The 21,584-nt window shown below is 34.7% G+C and overlaps 1 protein-coding gene and 1 non-coding gene across 2 annotated transcripts in view; one reads left to right on the top strand and one right to left on the bottom strand.

Annotated features, from left to right (window-relative positions):
- STT3B (STT3 oligosaccharyltransferase complex catalytic subunit B) overlaps window positions 1–21,584 on the top strand; it is a 59,102-nt gene that overhangs the window by 30,761 nt on the left and 6,757 nt on the right. The window contains exons 5-13 of the mRNA XM_077778330.1: window positions 7,535–7,633; window positions 9,374–9,520; window positions 10,316–10,364; window positions 11,742–11,896; window positions 14,326–14,537; window positions 15,957–16,144; window positions 16,564–16,735; window positions 17,718–17,891; window positions 20,283–20,396. Coding sequence (XP_077634456.1) covers window positions 7,535–7,633; window positions 9,374–9,520; window positions 10,316–10,364; window positions 11,742–11,896; window positions 14,326–14,537; window positions 15,957–16,144; window positions 16,564–16,735; window positions 17,718–17,891; window positions 20,283–20,396 — 1,310 coding nt within the window. The remainder of the gene's footprint in view (window positions 1–7,534; window positions 7,634–9,373; window positions 9,521–10,315; window positions 10,365–11,741; window positions 11,897–14,325; window positions 14,538–15,956; window positions 16,145–16,563; window positions 16,736–17,717; window positions 17,892–20,282; window positions 20,397–21,584) is intronic.
- On the bottom strand, window positions 15,112–15,218 carry LOC144243313 (U6 spliceosomal RNA). Its single transcript, XR_013338604.1, has one exon. It is a non-coding gene; the product is annotated as a U6 spliceosomal RNA (small nuclear RNA).

Here is a 21,584-nt window from a genome sequence, read left to right as displayed (position 1 = left end):
TGCCACACCACCAAACCGTTCCCTGACAGCAGCTAAGTGTCCTACCATTCAACTTAATTGTGATGTCATCTACCCTTAGGTACCATCAGATGCCACAGGTTAAGGGTTCTGTCCCTAAGACTGGCCTCTGCTTTTAAGCCAGTCACAAGTCCGGGTTGTCACCTGTACTTCTGATCATATGACTGTAATTCAGAGGTTCTCATGACCTCTTCCTTGGTTTGATTAATTTGCTAGAGTAACTATAAGATTACAGGTTTATTATAAAAGGATGTAGTTCAGTCACATGCAGATGGAAGAGATGCATTGGGCCAGGTATGGGGAAAGAGCATCAGGGAAAACGCATTGAGCTTCCATTCTCTTGCCAGACACTCCACTTTCCCCAAATCTCCACTTACTTAACCTGAAGCTCTTGGAACCCTATCGTTTGGAGGTTTTAAGGAGGCTTCATGACCTAGTCATGATTGACCAAACCATTGGCCATTGGTGATTGAATTTAGTCTTTAGCCCCTCTCCCATCCTTGGAGGTCAGGGGTGTGGGGCTGAAATTCCAGCCCTCTGATCACATGGTTGGTTCCCTCTGACAACCAGCCTTCATCTTAGGTGAAGTGCAAGTCACCTCAGTAGTAGTACAATCAAAGAACTTTAGTCATTCTCATCACTTAGGAAATTCCAAGGGTTTGGGGAGCTCTGTGCCAAAACAGTGGATGAAGACCAAATATATATTTCTTATTATAAATCATAGTAGCACAAAATGAAATTCTTCTTTCTCAAAAAAAAATCTTTTTATGAAGTTTTTTTATTTTTGAGAGAGAGAGACACAGAACGTGAACAGGGGAGGGACAGAGAGAGGAGACAGAATCTGAAGAGGTTCCCGGCTGTGAACTGTCAGCACAGAGCCTGATTCGGGGCTTCAACTCATGAACCGTGAGATCATGACCTGAAGTCGGATGGTTAACCTAAATAGAATAGAATTAGGTTTTTCTTAAATGACTTCTCTAAATCGGCTACGAATTCAAAAAGCAACATAAGAATTACATTACTTACTACAGAAAAGTATTTTTTAATTGCCAGTAACATTTTAAAGGCTAGAAATGCTAAATATCAAAAAGGTGTCTTTGCCATTTCTGCTGATACACAGTTATAGGTAATAGAACATTTTTAAAACCTACTAATTAGTAGCTTTTTAAAATTATTAAAAAAACTCTTAGAAGGGCTTCAGAATGTAAATAAACTAAAATCATTTTGATAGTTTAGATCTCAGATAGTGAAAGTAATAAAGGGTTATACAGTTGTATATTTGTGGCAGATAAATTTTTACCACAGTAAAAGATTACATTTGTACCCTGTAGATGAAATAGATTTTTAAAAGGATTGAATATATCCATATGCCACTAAAACATGGTTTTCCCATGCTGCCTAAAATGTTCACAGTTTGTTAGTGATGTTTTATCTTGAGTTAATTGATTTGTTCCTTCTTTTTTGTACCTTCAAGGGAACATGAGCCAAGAGCAAACAGGCAAATAGGGACTATCAGAATTGCCTCCCTCCCCAATTTTTGTACCAAGTTTTCATTAAAAATTTCTTTAGAAATTGCAATATTAGTTCCATAAAGTGAGTTTTCCAGATGTCTATCCTTATAATAGGTAATTGAAACTGATTAATGGAGGAAGTTGGTGGGGACATTTTCCTTAAGCTGGTTTATGATACTTAAATCTTTCCCAGTGGTTATTTTAGGGGAAAATTTACTTTAGGTACACACTCAAAAATACTGTTGCTTCTGCCATCAGTATTGCTAATGTAGCTCATTATGTAGTTTGCAAAGGATTAGTCTTCTGCCGTCTTCTTACTTTTAAGGTCCAAGGTATTTAGAGCAAGACTCATACATGATGTAGCAGTAATCATTAGCTTAACCATAAAAAGCTTTTTCAGTGAATAGAAACCAGGAATGTTCATGTTCTGCAAACTAAACACAAGCAATAGATAATTTGGTACTCTTATCTAGAAGAACAGATCTGAGGTTTCCTTTTAGGGTCTGTTCTTACTGAGAATTTTATGTTTCAAAGTCCAGAAGGTTTGCTTTTGAGTAGTATAAATTAACAGATTCTTAGTGGTATTAGTTAAATGAATTTAGAAGCCAATTACCAATAGTTGTTGACATTAAGAAAAAGACAGATTAAGAAGAATCTAAAAAGGGTGTTTTTAGTTTTTTAGTGATAACATGACTTGTGATTCTGCATGGTTTAAAATATTTGTTTTGTTTAGTTTATGAGTGAATTAAGGTTGCTGACAGTTGTCTATTACTGCTCTTGGCATACTTATTAAGTTTAGTAACTAAGCTCTAAAGGATCTAATTAGGATCATTATCTAATATTTTTACATTATGTAAGAATTACATATTTCTTGAGTTCTTCATACAATCTTTAAACATACACACACACAGCTTTATTTATATTTTAAAGCACTTTATAACTCCTCAACCATTGCCAGAAATTAAGTGCATAATGCTTTCACATGATAGAAATAAAACCGAAACGCAGATGTTTATCTTCTGCTTGATTTCATTTTATGTACCAGTATGAAATATACATGCTGTTTTTAAAAGTTATGATTGTCTCTCAAGTGTTTTGAGCAAGCCATTGCTGCTTTTTACAAATTGAACTTGTAAAATACCTGTTTCAAAGACTCATTCTCTCCAAAATGAATGATGAGCAGTATTTTTGGAAAAGAAAAATTATTTTTCTTATTATGTTTGTTAATCATTATATTTCTCTGCTGGTAAGGAAGAATTCATGATTTTTAGGTTTTATTTCATTTTTAAGCTTTAATTCATGTTTCTTACTCTTCTTCATCCTGCTTATTTACCCAGGATTCATAGTAATCAAGTAGCAAAGTATCTTTAGTAATCAAAGACTGTAACAGTCATGCAGTTCTTTAATCATATTTCTTAATGATGAAGCAAAATTGGTTGGATTTTAAAATACTTTCCCACTGTGTTTGTTTTGGTTTAGAGAGAATTGGGAAGGCAGAGGAATATTTTGTTAGCCCTTTCCATTAAATATCAACCAGTAGCAGCTCANTTTTAAAATACTTTCCCACTGTGTTTGTTTTGGTTTAGAGAGAATTGGGAAGGCAGAGGAATATTTTGTTAGCCCTTTCCATTAAATATCAACCAGTAGATGAAGCAGCTCAGAAATGCTAAAGTGGTATGGGGCGCCTGAGTGGCTCAGTTGGTTAAGTGCCCGACTTCAGCTCAGGTCATGATCTCATGGTTCCTGAGTTCAGCCCCACATCTGAGCTGTCAGCACAGAGCCTGGAGCCTGCCTCAGATTCTGTTTCCCTCTCTCTCTCTGCCCTTCCCCTGCTCATGCTCTCTTTCTCTCTTAAAGATAAATAAACATTAAAAAAAAATGCTAAGGTGATTTAATGGTGGATCACAGTTAATGGAAATACAATATTCAAAAACCTTTTCCAACTTAAAGTAAAAGGAAGTACAACAGTATTTTGTAAGTATAAAGAGTACCACCGGCATAAGTCTTTGCTTTGTCAGGAAAAAGTTACTTACAGAGGTTAGTTTGGGAAACAGCAGGAGTTTCTTGAAAACTTAAGTTTTAATGGAGCTTGAATCAGAAGTTTTAATTGTATATAACAACTCATCCATGCACCTTGAGCCAAGGATGATAGTTTTCTGTATGACTTTGGCCCTACCCCATACCCTTGGATAAAAAATAAAGTATTTTAACGGTGAAAGATGTTTAAGCTCTGTTTAGAAGATTACTATTTGACTCAAGTCAAAAGGATAAACAATAATAGACCTTGTAAAATGGCCATTTTTTTCTGGAATTCTTCGAGCATATTGGGAATAGCGTATGCAGTAGTGAATGCCAGTAACTGTGCTTCCACAGGATGGCAGTGTGGTAACATTTTCATGATGTAATACATGATTTACAACATTATTGGTATTGGTATATGTTCATTACTCTGATGGAAAGCTTTGTTCTTCTAGTTAAAAGGGTAAGAAAAGTAGGCTAATATGGATGGACAGAAAGTTGTGACAGTTGTAGATAGTAATTTGGTGATGTTTCCTAGAGAGTTCATAGGAAGAATTAGTGGGGAATGATTGCTGTCTATGGGTTTGTGTTGTTGAAGTCTTAGAACAGTAGAGAATGGTACAGATGTTGTCCACTGCCTCTTCAGTGCTCATGTCAAGAAGAGGAGGTCTCCCTCCTTGAAGTTTTTATAGAGCTAGGGTTTTTTTCTTTTTCTTTTCTTTCTTTTTTTTTTTTTACTGGTGTGACATGTACTTATTACATTGTATGGTGGTTATTTCTGTACATCTGATTTTCCCAATTAGATGTCTAACACTTAGAGGATAGGACTGATCTTAATAGAGATTTTGTATCCTTAGAATGCCTGGACCATAATGACTTAAAGCTAATATTTGAATGAATGAATTATGTAATTTTTAAACACACTGTTAGATGCTATTGTACAAAGCGTGGAATTCACTTTGTAGTGAAGATGGTGTTTATTTTTAAGAATTGAGAGTTATTTCACTATTTCTCTCTACTCAAGTATATCTGCTTCTTATTTTCTGCGTTTTAAAACATGGCTTTGTAAATGGGATTTAAATTGAGGTACAGATATGTGTATCTAATTTTACAGATTCAAAGAGAAGGACAATATTAAGCAAGATGAGTTTGTGATATTTTACATTACCTGGCAAGCAATCCTGACTTCCAATTTAGTGGAAAACCTTGTCTATGTAGTAAAAAGTGCTGTGAGAAGCAACATCTATCCCCCGAAAAATATTTTAAAAAATAGGGAAACATGAATCCAGTTCTTTTAAAAGAAATGATGATCTTTGGATTATTGCATAGATCATACCAGCTTTGTATCACTAGTGCATATCTATTATGGATTTTATAGGTATTTAAAGGTAAAATATTGTTGAACTTCTATTCAGTTTTATTTGACATTAACCTCAGTTTACAGAATAAAACAAATTAACATCCCACCTGGTCTTTTATGTTTTCTGAGATTGAGGTTCTTTTTCTTGAACTCCTCTCCATCACTCATTATTAATTTGAATTTTAATGCATCTGCTTCTGTATAGTTTTTTTCTTTACTAATGTTAGTGTCTCTGTGAAGTTGCATAAAACCACTGAATTGAGAATATTATGAGGTTTATTCTTCTTTTTGAATAAGTCTGGAAATGAACTTGAGCAAATCCCTGAGAGGAAACTTTGATAGTTCCCAAGCAAGTGATTGCTAAAATTATTATATTGCCAAGCACAGTATAGTCCCATTTGAAGAGAGAATATTAACATGAATGTGCTCATGTGTGCTTACCAAATCTTTTAATGATTAATTCTGGAAAATGACTTAGAGAGGGAAGTAAATGGGCTGAGACTTTTACTTTTTGTTTGTTGTTGCTTTTACATTTAGAACAAAGTAGTAATCCACAGAGACAGATGAAGATTTGTCTTTACCTTCTGGGATGGGGGTGAGTGGGCTGAGCTGCTTAGTGGATATGGGAATTTTCTTTTGGGACTAGAGAGTGGTGGTAGTTGCTTAACATTGTGAATGTACTAAATGCCTCTATATTGTTCACTTTTAAATGATTGTATATAAATTTCACTTCAAGTTTTTTTTAAGGCTTTATTTCCTTTTTTGTTCAGCATATTCCATTTATCATACTTAATCCAAATTCTGTGACAGTGTTATAACATTCAGTGTTCATTAGTGTTAATAAGAAAGAGAAATCTAGCCTAAGAGGTGATGGTGCTATTTGGACATAAATAAACTTACCTATAATTAAAATACATAAATGATAAGATTTTCCCACGCCTGGCCTTTCTAGATGTGGCTCTCTGTGTTCAGTTATTGTCTAGGGTTTGATTTCGCAGCTCTAGGTACCTAATAAAAGGTCTGTCTAATAAAAGAATCTTAGGTTATTGTTGGGGGTGGGGGTTAATCTACAAATCTTTTTGGCCAAACCCCTCATTTTGTAGTGAGGAAACTGAAATCTTTTTTAGTTAGTTGTTCAAAATCAAGATCACTTGTTGCCATTTTTTTCTGATTCTGTCTTTATGACTCTGTGCCAGGTCATCTACACAAGACTGATAGAAATGCTGATACTAGAAATCCCATCAACCAAATCGAGTGACAATTTAAGTCACTTAATATAGAAATTCTGATTTACTTAACTTTAATTGCATTTATGTTCAAGTACCTCACTGAGGATAATTCCATTCCAACATTAATATATCTGGAAGGTACATTACTAGGTGGGTTGCTTCTGTAGTCTCATCTAGACAACTAGTTCTCCATTAGCTGGAGGACATTAGAAAAAAGACTGGTCCTTCTATTAAATTTACTTGAGCTTCTTATCCTTTTCCGAACACCGTAGCCATCTCTTACACAGCTTGAGAGAGAACTTAACATTTGAACCATTAGCCCATGATTTACCTTCTGTAGATAGGTTTCCTTTGAAAGCAAATAAACTCAACTAAGTTGAGGGAAGAGAAACGTATGCTGCTGAATGCTATGTTACATACAGTGTAGAATATGGATATGTATACTTTTAACAGCTCTCTTCCTAAATACACCCCCAGTCCTTTCCTAATAGAATACTTTATTTGCCAACAACTATTGACTGTTCTTCATAAAATGATGTGAATAAGCTTTATAAATGCAAGTTTTCAAATTAACTTATTTCAGATGGGCTTTATCTTTATTTCTAAATAATTTTCAATTACAGTGATTCCAAATTCTAACTTTCTCTGTAATGAACTTAATCTAATAGTGACCTCTGAATGTCTAAATGCAAAACAAGTCTATTACACAAATACCAACCCCTCCCCCATTTCCCTATACATTTATGTTGATATGGAAGCCAAGATTACTATAATATACTCAATGCCAAGAGCAAATAGCTTTCCTTTATTAGACCCTAATAAATTCATTAACAGGTCTGTTTTATGGCTTGACTTCTATATACTTAGTCCTTTTATGACAGAAAACTTGGTGGACAGACGGAGTTTTTGTGGGGTTGTTTTTGGTTTCTTAGAGGTACAGTTAGAATGTTAGACTATGAAAACGATGTGGAATACTTGAGAGCTTTTGAGACAATAGCAGCTATTCGTGTAGGATGAGGATAAGTATTTATCTTTAGGTCATGCCAATAGGAATAGCGTTTACTTATTTACGTATTACGTAGCTTCTGGGTCATGTCAGTTCTTAATGATAGATTGAAAATTTGATTCCATTTTAGGAAAAGGAAAGCAGCACCAGTCTCTTAAACTGTTCTAAGTGATATTTTGCAAAATTAGGGACTTACAGTTTTTTTTAAAGATTGACAGAATTTTCATTATTTACAGTATGTGATTAAGCATCAAATATATATCAAGTAGAGCAGTCATTTCAAGATTCTGTTCTTAAAATAAGGTTAAAGTTTGTTAAAGATTAATGAGTTGTGTTTGAAGTACTTAATGGTAGTAGTAAATTATCCTTATTTCCTATTTTGTCTTTATAGCATATAGCACTTTCTACATTGTGGGTTTAATATTATCCATGCAGATACCCTTTGTGGGATTTCAGCCAATCAGGACAAGTGAACACATGGCAGCTGCTGGTATGAAAAAATGTTTATTTTCCTTTTTCTGGAGAATATATGAATGCATGACTGCCCAGTCTTCAAGGGAATGAAGTTTTTTTTGGTGTGTGTTGTTTTTAATTTTCATCATACTGGTTCTGAAACATTGCCACTATAAAATGTGAATGTCTTTTATTGAGACTTTTCTGATACCGTGTTCCCAAATGTGCCTTTTCCCAACTACTGTTGTTTTGAAAAGGGAGAATTTCCCATTTTGCCCAATATAATCCATGTTATTTGCAGGCACTAAATAACATATGCTTTGTTTGCCACTGGTTTGCATTTCAGCACATTTAGATAAAACATTTTATAAATTTATGTCCCTGACATCCCCCTAAAATATTTTATCCCTTAGTGAAATTAATGGCTTTTCTATTGATTATGAAGTAATATAATATTCTTCCTTAAAAACAGACTACTTTGCCATTATTAATCTATGTCACAATTAACAAGATAATGGGAGATCTTTAAATAAAACTTCAGGTTCTCAACACAAGTTCCATGACACCCATAGGAAGTCTGTCGGTAGTTATTTTATTTGCAACATTTTATACATATCAGAATGTTTAACTCTTGACAGGATATTCCAATAGCTTTTATCAGATTATAAGTTAGAATCTTGAAACCCATCCCTTCCAAATAGGTTAAGAACCCACACCTTACTGTTACAGAGCGCTTTTACTTACATTTCTAATTTTTAAAATATATTTATTTAGTTTTGAGAGAGGGTGAGCAGGGTAAGGGGCAGAGAAAGAGGTAGACGGAATCCCAAGCAGGCTTGCTGTCAGCATAGAGCACGTCGCTGGGCTCAAACCTATGAACCATGAGGTCAGGATGTGAGCCGAAATCATGAGTTGGACACTGAGCCAGCTGAGCCACCTAGGCACCCCACTTATATTTCTAATTTGATATTCTAAAATTACCAAGTAATTTGAGAGAGATGTGAATATCCAGTTTTGACTATGGATCATTTATAGCAGTATGTATGAAGATACACAATCATCTCATTTTTTATGTATATGGGTTATTATTTCCTAAAATCTAAGTCTTTGATTATACCTTACTTATTAACCATTCTAAAATGGTTAAAATTGTGAAAAATAACTTTTATTACTAAATTTTTAGAAGAAAAGTCAGTATGCCATGTTGGATTTTGTGTTTTTATGTCTTTTAATTTTACACCTAGTGCTTTTGTTATTACGTTTTGTATATTTTGACAGTTAAATACTTTTTGCTTTTAATTTTATCATGGCATTCACCCTTAAGTTTAGTAATTTAGAAGCTTATATAAGTGTGTAATTGAGGTCACGTCCTGTCACTCAGCTATAAACAGTAACAGGATTCTTCTGATCCACAGTCATTTGTATCTTTCAGTAAATCTTAGGGCTATTTTTTAATGGCAATTCTATATTTTTTCTCCCTAGAAAACATGTCACTAACATAATGGGACAAGAGAGGAGTTTAATGTGATACATAGGCTCTAATTATTGAAATGAGATTTTTCTTACCTGGCCTGTGTGTGGGGAGTCTGATCATTTTAAAAAATAATCTTTTTTAATTGGTTAACTGTCTTAACAAAGGAAATGTTGATTAGATGAAATGGGTAGTCTTTGATATGTAAAATACAGAGTATTCTGAGAAGCTCATCTAAATTAACATTTTAAATATCTTTGAGAAAATGCTTTGTTGATTATTTATATCACCTTTTTCTTTAATTAGGTGTCTTTGCATTGCTGCAAGCTTATGCTTTCTTGCAGTATCTGAGAGACCGATTAACAAAACAAGAGTTCCAGACCCTTTTCTTTTTGGGTGTATCACTAGCTGCAGGTGCTGTGTTTCTTAGTGTCATCTATTTGACTTATACAGGTAGGTGTCATAACCTATAGATCTGCAAATCTTGTCTCTAGATTATTCAAAAAGGTAATTCTTCTGCAAATTTTGTGCATTTTTCATTTATCCTAGTAGGTCAAATACTGTGGTTGTATTCTTTACAAACAATATGAAAACAATAGTCAAAGGTGCTGAAGTCTAAATAGCACCACAAATTGTGATTTTTTTTTTTTTTAACTGTACCTTAATTTTGGTGCTTCAGGCTCTGATAAATATACTTTCAAGCATCTTGATGGATGGAATAGACCCAAAGTTTCCAGTCTTACCTACTGCAAGCTTGCCCTTTCTTGTGTGCATTACACTCTATCTGCCTTTTTCCAGCTTCTCAACACTCAACCAAATCAGTCTCCATCTGCTCCTGGCATAGCTCAGAATCCAGAAGGATTAATTGATAAGAGTAAAGGCAAGAGTGTTTAAAATCATCTTTGAACTTTATCTAAATTTGGCATACTGGATTAAATAATTCAGACATCTTCCCCCTTTTTAAATTATCAAATGCTATCTTAATGTCTTAGCTTTATTTTACTAGTCAGCTAGAAATTTAAAGGAGAATGGGAAAACATACACTTTGATCTTTTAACTTGTATATCTCTGGAAATGTGATCTCCATGGATATTTGGTTTTGTATGATTGCTAATCTTATTTTATCTGACTGCCAGCTGTATGAGATACGTTGTTACCTACAAAAGAAATGTGAAATTCTTTGATAATAGTCAGTAAACATAAACGACAAATAAGGCAGATTGATTTCCTCTAAATTTTTCCTTCAAGGTTACATTGCACCATGGAGTGGCAGGTTTTACTCATTATGGGACACTGGGTAAGTGCAAATCAGCTTTTTGCCTTCATTATTTTAAAATACCTTTTTTCCTCTGTTATATTTCTGTATCTCTGTCAGTACTTGGCGTTTCTGAAGCGTACCTAGCATGCACTATTAGTATGTGTTGACTCCCTCATAATTTATCTTTGTTTAAATTCCTGTTTAGAATACACCTTTAGTATGATACATGTAAGTCATACATTTCTTTTCTATATGGTCAACTCCTTATTTTGATTTTGTTTGTCACAATATTTAGAGTAACATTTGTGCCTTTTAGTGATTGATTTTTGTTTTTAACCATTATATTCAGGTTCCATCTTTTAGTAATATTTAATTTTTAACTCTTAGAGTGCTGTGTTATAAGCCATATGCCATAGATAAGAAGAAAAATTTTAACTTTTTTCCTAATATTGTGTTATCCTTATTAGTTCCTTGATATTTTTAGTCTATCAAGTATAATTGAGAATACTTTACACTTTTTTTTAAAGAGTGCTATTATAAAATGAATTAATAAAAATTTTGGTTTTAAGTTAGACAACTAGTTCAATAAAACCAGTCTCTAAAATGTTTTCCTAAGGATAAGAGTACAACCTGTTGATAATTTATCTGTTTTCTCTTTCCACTTTTCTGTCTTCTTGTGACTCCCTGTGTGGCCCAGTAAATCTATTAATAAACAATTTATTGCCTAGACCTGCCCTTTGATGTGATACCAAAAGGGCTCATGCCTGGGTCTAATTAAAGGTGTAAGCATATTATTTATAAATGACTGAAGCTGACATTTAGACACATATTTCAAGAGATTGTGGATCACCCAAAAGTTTGAGGGAAAACCCTGGTTGTAGAGAGTTACTCTTATTAGGTCAAATTATAAGGTCAGATTTTTGTAAGTTATACTTATTTGACTATTTTGGGATCTCAGGGTATTTCAGGGGTAATTTGTTCTCTCCGTTTCCCTCACCTACCTTTGCATCATTTTGTTAAGAAAGATATCGTGGCAATATGGTATCTTAATTTGGATAAGAGATTTCTGCTAGTACTAAGTCCAAAAGAGTGAAACTTGTTGATTCAAACGTAGGAAATGGTAAGCAAAACTGCAGGTACTTCCTATTTGAGCAAAGATTTTTGTATTAAAGTCAGAACCAACACTTTTATAACTGGTTTTAGATAAGTCTTATAATTTTAGGGGTGGCACATTGGTTTTTAGTTTTACCAATGCAGACTAGATTTATTTCCAGTTAGCAGGTTCCATTGGAACATACTTTCAAGCAAGAAGGGGTGAGGTATAGGAACGATGTTTACAGTCAAAGGAAATTTCTTCATCCAAAAGGAACTCCTTCCTATTTTAATTTTAAACAATATTAACTTTTTAAATACCAGGTATGCAAAAATACACATTCCAATTATTGCATCAGTGTCTGAACATCAACCTACGACTTGGGTGTCTTTCTTCTTTGATCTACATATTCTTGTGTGTACCTTCCCAGCAGGCCTATGGTTCTGCATTAAAAATATCAACGATGAAAGAGTATTTGGTAAGAGAGTTTTAATCACTACTTTGATTTGGAACAATTTGTTTATTTTCTTTATTGAGATTATCACTTTAAAGTTTTATTTCTCTTTGCTTGGGTCTATGCATATTCAAAATAAATTTCCTCTTATTTTGCATAAGTGTTTAGCCAAGAAAAATACAGTGAATTTGTGTTATATATGTATATGTATATATCTATATATATATAGATACACTCATTATATAGATGTATATAGATAAAGATACTCATTAACTGTTTTAAATTAGAACTAGTATATAAATTTTTCATTCAATTGATGGCATTTTCTGAGAGATTAATATATAGACCATGGCTGAGGTTTGGAAATTATAACTTTGTTGACAGTATAGCCTTTATTTTCTGTATTAGACCTGATTACAGAGGAAGAAGTATGCAGGTGCATCCGTTGCCCAAATTTCAATGTAAAAAGAATCATCTCTAAGTAAACACCCTCTTCATTGATAGATTTGTGTATATTTCCAGCTAAAACGACAGTAATACAAATTATTTTAATGATATTCAAAATATAAGTAGGCAAAGTAAGCAGATACCAGAGACCTTTACAGGATTCAGTCATCACAAGAAGTGTATCTTGGCTGTCTTGCATGTGTTAAAATGTGAAACTAAAAAGGTTTTTAACATGCACAGGGTCACACAAGCAAACAACTTGTAGTACCAGGACTTGAACAAGTATGATTCATGAACCATGAGTGACACTCAAGTTACTATTCCAGAGTAAAGTCAGGAGAGAAAAATAGCACCTGTGTGAGTTATAACCAAGGATGGTATTCCTTCTTGCCCTGTTTATATAGATCAGTGGACTCTGGATAAGGCCATATTAATAACCTGTCATTAAGAAGGATTTAGCTTAAACATTTTGCCCACCTCATTATGACTCAGGAATAAATCCCAGATATATACATACCCAAGAGAAGTGAGTGCATATGTCCAATAAAGAACATGCTTAAGAGTGTACATAGCAACTTTATCCATCATGATCCCTAATTGGAAACATTCCAAAGATTATCAGCAATAAGACAGATTAATAAATTTGGATGTATTTGTATAATGTAGTATAATCAAAGAATAGAATGGATAGAAGCATCTGATGGGTGGTTCAGTCAGTTGAGCGCCCAACTTGCTATAGGCTCAGGTCATGATCCCAAGGTCGTGGGATCCAGGCCACCATTGATTGGACTTAGCGCTGGGTGTGGAGCCTGCTTAAGATTCTCCCTCCCTCCCTTCCTCCCTTCCTCCCCTCCCTCTCTCAGCTTACACCTCCCCTCCTTTGCTCACACTCACTCTCTCAAAAAAAAAAAAAAAGAATAGCATGGGTAAATTAAAAAAAAGTACAGAACATTTTTATATAATTTCTTTTTTAAGAAGTTCAAGACTAAAGAAAACTGAATTAATGTTTTAGAAGTCCAAATAGTAATTACTATATATACGTGTATACACACACACACACACACACACACGGAGTGGGGAGAGCATCTGTGAAGTGGGAAGAGGCACGAGGGTTCCTTCTGAAGGAGAGAGACATTGTTCTTTAGTTTGGTATTGGCAATTACATAGATGTGTAAAAATTCATTGAGCTATATACACTTAATATTTTTTTAGTCAGAAAAAAGATGTGTAAAAATTCATTGAGCTATATACACTTAATATTTTTTTTGTCAGAAAAAATTAGTTGCCAATGAGATAAGAATTCTTAGGTCTCTTTGGCAGTAACTTTACAAGTTCTTCCTTTGGCTAATAAATTGTATTCTTCTCATTTCATTCTTAACTCTTTTTTTTGAGAGGCCACAAATGAGAGGGGCAGAGAGAGAGAGAATCCCACGAAGGGCAGAGAGAGAGAGGGAGATGCAGGGAAGCAGGGCTCACCTGAAGCAGGGCTTGAGCTTATGAACTATGAGATCATGACAAGATCATGACCTGAGCCAAAGACAGATGCCTAACTGACTGAACCACCCAGGCTCCCCATCCCATTCCTACTTTACAGCAGGTTGTATACCAGATACTTGTATTGGCTTTTCACAGACTGTTTGCTTCTGTAAACTTACTGGGCCTAATAATATAATTAACCAAATATGTTTTCATCTGTCAGCAGTGGATTTCCTAATATGTGATACTATTGACAAATAATGAATTGTCATCTTTCCCATAATAATTAAATTTAAATCCTGATACATTTGCCTAAAACTGTTGATATGTAATGTTTAGTCAACTTGACTTACAATTTCTAAATATGACTATTCAAATGGTCAGTATGAATATGTGTAAAAACAATTAGCCTTTTGATGAGATGTTTGTCTCTTAACTTTGGTTTATTTTTAGCTTTGGTAGCATTAAATATTGAGTTGAGTTTCCTGGGAACATCTTCTGAAGTGTCATAAGAGAACTTGTCTTTGCAGTTGCTTTGTATGCAATCAGTGCTGTCTATTTTGCTGGAGTAATGGTGCGGCTGATGTTGACTTTGACTCCGGTCGTCTGTATGCTATCTGCAATCGCCTTCTCAAATGTTTTTGAGCACTATTTGGGGGATGACATGAAAAGGGAAAACCCACCTGTGGAAGACAGCAGTGATGAAGATGATAAAAGAAACCCAGGAAACTTGTATGATAAGGTAGGAATCTAAGGTCTTTAAACTTTTTATGTGTTTCATTTTTTTTCTGCTGTGGTAAGAATTACACATATTAAGAAAAACGATTTAGACAATCTCTGACATTTCTAGTGGGTCTCTACTGTTTGCCTCAAAATTTGGATCCTGTTTGGTCTTTTAGCTTAGAAGAAAATACAGTGCAGTCAGAGAAGAAATTCTCATTTCTTATTGTCAGGTTAAAACTCTTCCACTTTTGAGAGTAGAAACCTTGTGCTCTACTTACACAAAATTTTGCATGAAACTTATGTGCACAAGTGCTTATCCTTTAAATCCATATTCAGTGTAAATTTTTAAAATATTTGATTGAATGAAAAGTAAAATGGAATAAAGCCTCTAGTTTGTTAGCAACAAGTGGCTGGCCAGTATGATGTAAGTCACTTTTAACCTGTCACATAACACGGCAGGAGAATATTTGATTCAGGAATAGTAAAGACTTGTAAAAATTAGAGCACTTGTTTTGGATGACTTTTTTTTTTTTTTTTTCCTCCCCAATCCCAAGTTACTTATTTTCACAAGGGGCGGGGAGAACCTTTCATGGAAAACTAAGCAACGCTTCCAGAGCATGCATGTCGTCCTGGCACAGGAGGCACGCTCGTCGTCTCTGCATTGTTCCGGCTTTAGTATATGTGCTGCCGAAGCAAGCACTTGGATGACATATTAAGCTTTACTCTATGGATCTTAACTAGGTTTTTAAATACCAGTAATCAGTGAAACTTCATGGTATAAATATTAACTTTAAAATTCTTCTTTTCCTTATTATACGTCCAATATTAATTCATACAGATTTGTGTTAATTCTTGCTTCTGTGGTGGTTGTTTTGCAGTTCAGTTGAGAATCTATGAGTCTGTTCTTTCGGTTTGGGGTAGGAGTTTTGGGTTGGTGTTTTCAAAAATGTAATCTTAACAAATCTTACTTTGGAGTTTTGGTAATTACAAGATTAATTCTGATAATGCCAATTTTTCCTTTACTAAAGTCCTATAGATCTGAATTATAGGCAACATTGTCATTTTCAGGATAAGAAATCCAGATTTTATAAGAAAAGGTTGCCAGAATGAGGCCTTCTGGTTATCTCCTTTGTTTTTCTGTTTTGTTTTGTTTCATTTGTATGTAGGTAAAACATAAGGGCACCTGGATTTGAAACCTTCTTCCTGGAGATACTGTACTCTGTAATCAGCTCCTGGAATGGGTAGCCTTCTCATTCACATTGAACTTTAGACTCTACCTTGATAATTTTTAGAAAACATTATATCACCCACACAATAATACCTGATGGTTGTACATTTTCCTTGTGAAAGAATTAAATTGATTTAACATTTTCCCTGAGTGTTTTAGTGAAGCAAGACAAATGATGAACTCGTCTAACCAGTATTTCGTATCTTTTAGGCAGGTAAAGTAAGGAAACATGTAACTGAACAGGAAAAAACTGAAGAGGGATTAGGTCCTAATATAAAAAGCATTGTCACCATGTTGATGCTGATGCTGTTGATGATGTTTGCAGTCCACTGTACCTGGGTCACAAGCAATGCCTACTCCAGTCCAAGTGTGGTCCTTGCCTCTTACAATCATGATGGGTAAGAAAGTAACTTGGCTGCAAAAGGATTTTATACCTACCCTGTTTTTCTGTCTCAGAAGATAGAATAGTGTTTGTGAGGCTCTGCATTTGAATCTACCGTGTTTGTCTTTCATCCCCCACCCCGTACACACTCCCCCGCCAGCTTCTGCTTCACTTGGGTACTTGTTAGATGTACAGATATCAGGCCCCACCCAGAACCACTAAACCAGAATCTTCCCTTTTTTCAAGATAGCCAGGTGAGCTGTATGCATATTACAGTTTAAACAAGCACTATTGAGCTCTTCATGGATGTTTCCCCCTCCCTATCATTGAGGCTTTTAAAATATGAGATCATTTGATGATTTAGCACCTCAAGATTTTAAGTTACCCTCTTCACATTTAAGATCTTACTTGCAAGAATATTATGATTCTTTTCAGCACGAGGAACATCTTAGATGATTTTAGAGAAGCTTACTTTTGGCTAAGACAAAATACAGATGAACATGCCCGAGTGATGTCGTGGTGGGATTATGGCTATCAGATAGCTGGAATGGCCAATAGGACTACTTTGGTGGATAATAACACCTGGAATAACAGCCACATAGCACTGGTAAGAGTTTGATAAAAGATCAAAAATTACAAATCTTTATTACTTGGCAGTCAGACTTTACTTGTGATTAAATAGAGAATGTGGGTAAAAGTATTCTTTCCTGATTTCTCAAAATATAGGAAACTCTTCATACATTTATTGAACAAAGTGAATTCGAGGTATTCCATCTATTTTGTTTTTAAGAATGATATTTATTTGGGGTGCCTGGCTGGCTCAGTCAGTAGAGCATGCCACTCTTGATCTCAGGGTCATGAGTTCAAGCCCCACATTGGGCATGGAGCCTACTTAATAATGAAAAAAAAAAAGGTATTTACTTAAGCTTCATTCAGAATTGTAGGCTGATTTCTGGCATATTACATCATATATTTAGCTCACTGGAGAATTCAGCAAAATCTGAGACTTTAAAAGTAATGTTTAACTTGTATTTTCCATTTTTAAATTAAAATTATTTGCAAGGGTGTAAAGCCAAAGGTACTGCATTTATAGGCATGTAAATTATATCCCCTCAAATAAGTAATTTGCATAAATTAAGGTAATCCCCTCTCTGTTCTCTAAAGATTTTAAATAGATAACGGATGTTAACCAGATGAGTTCTATTTGTATTAGCATTGTAGCGAATCGTTGGACTAACAGTAGACTTAGAAGAATATATTTGTACCAGCTAGATTGCTGGTCATCCCTGGCCTTAAAGTTCTGAGAAATTGTATTTCTTTTAAGCTTGCCTGCTTTTATATTAAAATATTAATTTCATGAAATAATTATTAGAACATGTATTCAGATTTTGACATTTCTGCTATAATTGGTTCTATTAAGTGAGGTGCTTATAAATCTTGGTAAATTTGTTGAATTCATAGCAAATCATTTCTTTAAAAAAGAATTCCATGTAAATCAAACTCTTGAGGTACATTCCATTCAATGTACATTTTTATTTTTAGTGTATTGGTGGATCTAAGTATATATATTCTCATTTTTTATTCTATAGGTAGGAAAAGCTATGTCTTCAAATGAAACAGCAGCCTACAAAATCATGAGGAGTCTGGATGTAGATTATGTTTTGGTTATTTTTGGAGGAGTTATTGGCTATTCGGGTGATGACATCAACAAGTTTCTCTGGATGGTTAGGATAGCTGAAGGGGAACATCCAAAAGACATCCGGGTAAGAAACTAGATCATTCCATATGTGTGAAAGACAGCTCCCAGTGTCCCGAGTAATTTCCTTATCATGTTAGTTGTATCATATTTGTTTATGTCATCTTCTGCCCCAAATTCGTCCCTCACTCTTACTTTACAATTTATTAAAGATATACTATGAGCATTTTTCCAGGTTTAAAACTTTTGAAATTCACCCCTGGTACTTCTTTTCTCCCCTACGAAACAGCCCTTTCTCAAGACTCTTGCTTTTTACTCCTTCCCAGCCTCCCACGTCTGCCCTATCTTTCCACTTTCATTGCTTCCATTCTGATACTAACCCTTATAATTGTAAACCTCAAATAGGACAGTGACCTTGAAATTGCTGTGCTTTACCTTAATCTTGTTTCCTCTTCCTATCTAACATGACATTGATCATGTCACTTTCCAACTTAAAAACCTTTAGTAGATTAAGGGCCTTGGAATCAGACATGAGTTGGAAGAAAACCCTGCACTGTCAGCTTGGTGCTATGGACAGCTTATTTTTGGCCAGTCAGCATTAGGTGCTTGAAGCACTACGTCTCATTCTTGGTTCTGGTGTTATGCTGATTAAGGTAGCCTGTGATTATCACTGGAGGGGAAGCCAGGAATAGTTAATTTGTGGTGCTCTTATGCAAATTTGTAGTAATGTGGATGAAGCTCAGCCTAGTGGCAGGTTTGAAATAATCTCTGGAATGAAGCAGTGGTAGAAGATGCAAACTTCTTAGCTTGGAATGTAAACCCCTTACTGCTTCACTTTCCTTTGCTGGCCTCTTGTCCCTCTGCCAACTTTTTTCCATCTGTCAGTCTACTCTAGCCCATGAAATTTGCCTTGTGGTTTCTTTCTTTGACTTACAGTTGATATACTCTTCTCTTTCTTGGAATACTTTCCCTGCCACATATGTGTCCACTTTCCAGAAATCCTTCTCTCGTGCATCTGTGTATTTATTTATCATCAGATCACATTCGGCTTGTTCTTTTAGTAGATTTTAAGATATATCTCCCTCTCAGTTGTGAGCTCATAGAAGATTGGCACCCAGCATTGTGGTTTACATGATAAAGGGACGAAAGATGAGAGTAAGGTTCACCAGTGACCCAGAATAAAAGAACCTTTTGGGAAAATGTATGTATGTGTGTCATGTGATAGGGACAAAGTAAAGCTCTCAACTTTCTGTTCAAATGTAAATGCTATGATGTTTTCCCTTAATTATCATTTTAAATCATTACTTCATTGTATTAATCTTAATTTTCCCAATACGTAATTGTCATCTGTGGATTTGTGTTTTAGCATTGTTAAAATTGTGACGTATGATAGATCTAGTTTCCATATTTCCATGCTTTTTAAATACAGTGGTTTTGAAATTTGAGAATACATTCACATCGTTCAAAAAATAAAATATAAAGAGATATACAATAAAAACTTAACCCTTCCCCAAGAAAAGCAAAAGTCCATGGTCATCACTTAACTGTTTTCCTGTGATTCTTATTCAAGCAAGAAGTAGTAGCAGAGTATACACCTTGTTTTTGCTTTTTTCAGTTTGCAGTATATCTTGGAGACCTTACCTTATGAGGATACGGAGAGCCTTCTCCATTCCTTTATCGCAGATCTGCGGTGTGCTTTGTTGTGTGTGCACCATGGTTTATCTAACCTTTCCCTACTGATGGACAGTTAGGTTATTTCCAGGTTTTTAGTCTTGCAAACAGTGGTATAATGACTTACACTTTCTGCATTCATTATTTTGCCTATATATCAGTATCTCTGTAGGATAAATTTCTAGACCAGGAATTTCTGTATCGCCAAATTGTGCTCTTAGAGGTTAATATATAAATTTGATGTAATCCCAATGTTCTAAACATTTATATAGTTCTAAACATTTCTCCTCCCCAACCAAAGAACTGATTTTAGAGTACTTATGGAAAAATAAAAAACATTTAGGAAAACTCTTGAAAAGCTATAATGAATGGGGTTAAAGACAGAGCAGTTGGAGATAGCTAGGCTACCTGGTATTAAACCATAGTGTTGGTACCATTCTTTTCAAATAATTGAGGTCTTATAACATGGTTTAAAATCTGTTCTCCCTCACTCGAACAAAGACTTGTTCTTTTCCTGTGTTTTCTTATGTACTCTTGTTTATTTTTTATAAATGATTTCTAGACTTGGTTAAAATAAAAAACACTATATCATGCTTTTGCAGCTTTCTTTTAGGGGTCATGTTAAATTTATAAATTAATCTTCTAATACCATATTTTTTGAGATGTAACTAAATATGGCTTTTTGAAGATATTTCAAAAGCTGCCTCTGTAAGGGGGAAAAGGGGAGAAACTGGTACCTTTGAATGTGTTGTATTGAACTGACAGAAATTTAATTTCTTTCCTATAGGAAAGTGACTATTTCACCCCACAAGGAGAATTCCGTGTAGACAAAGCAGGATCACCCACATTGTTGAATTGTCTTATGTATAAAATGTCATACTACAGATTTGGAGAAATGCAGGTTGGTTATATCGGTTCTTATATAATCTTATTAAAAGAAATAGTTTTAAGCAGTCTTGTTTGCCTCTAGGAAATAGGATAATGAATGTTATAGTTGTGCTGTGAAGAAAAATATGCTTATCTAGAGATTCCATATCCCCACTCCTTAAATTTAGATTTCTGAACTATGAAAAGTTAGGGGGAGAATTTTTTAGAACAAAGATTTCTTCCCAAAATATTAACCCTAGGCTCAGATACCACATTTGCTTGCCATGTCGCCTTTTGACCTCATGCCTTTGGAAGACATTGTTCTGCAGAAGAGAGGTCTTCTAGGTAGGAAGCAGAGTGATCTTGAGTAGGGTACTTTGCTGCTGGTGGGGAAAAGCCTGAAAGTAAAGAGTTTAGTTAACATAGTCACTTCAGATACTCCATCCCCGTTCTATTATCACAGCTAGTTAGGACTATCTGCATGAGAGTTTCTTAGAATATTAGAATGATATGGGTCCAAAAGCTTAACAGTCCATAAAATGAGTGAAATGTGCAGAGATGTTGTGGCAAAAAGAAAACACTGGACCACCTGCCATAATGCCTGGGCTTTAGATCTGGCTCTGTTGGGTTGTATGACTCTTGGGCAAGCCACATTCCCTGGACTGATTTTCCTCCTTGTCTGTATATAATGGGGGTTAGGCCAATGACTTGATTTCTGAGGTTCTCTATAGCTCTTAGATTGCATGACTACAATACCAAGTTATGTCTTCATATTAGGATTTCAGTGAATACTGCCTGATTTCATATTGCTTTCTGATTAAGTTGATACTAGAAGGCAGAGGGAAAATTGCTTGTTGAACTTTACGCAAATACCAGGAGTCAAGATAATGTTTCATCATTATTCATTTAGAATTACTCTATAGGTGGCTTTTTGTTTTTCCATTGTTGTGTTGTTTTGTTTCTTGGACTATAGTTGGCAACACAGTGTTACATTAGTTTCAGGTGTACAATATAGTGATTCCACAGGTTTAGACCTCATATTTACAAGTGTAGCCACCATCTGCCACCATATGGCACCGTCACACAGCACCACTGCTGATACTCTCCGTGTTCTGTAGGTGGCTTTGAAAAAGTAGACAGCAATTTTACTACAGATTGAGGGGTTTGTTTGTGCTTTGATTTTTTTTTTTTTTTTTTTTTTTTTTTTTTTTTTTTTTTTATA

The sequence above is a fragment of the Crocuta crocuta genome, unplaced genomic scaffold (genome assembly GCF_008692635.1).
Source record: "Crocuta crocuta isolate KB4526 unplaced genomic scaffold, BGI_CrCroc_1.0 scaffold795, whole genome shotgun sequence".
In the NCBI taxonomy this organism is placed as follows: Eukaryota; Metazoa; Chordata; class Mammalia; order Carnivora; family Hyaenidae; genus Crocuta; species Crocuta crocuta.
This window is presented reverse-complemented; position numbering and strand designations above follow the sequence as displayed.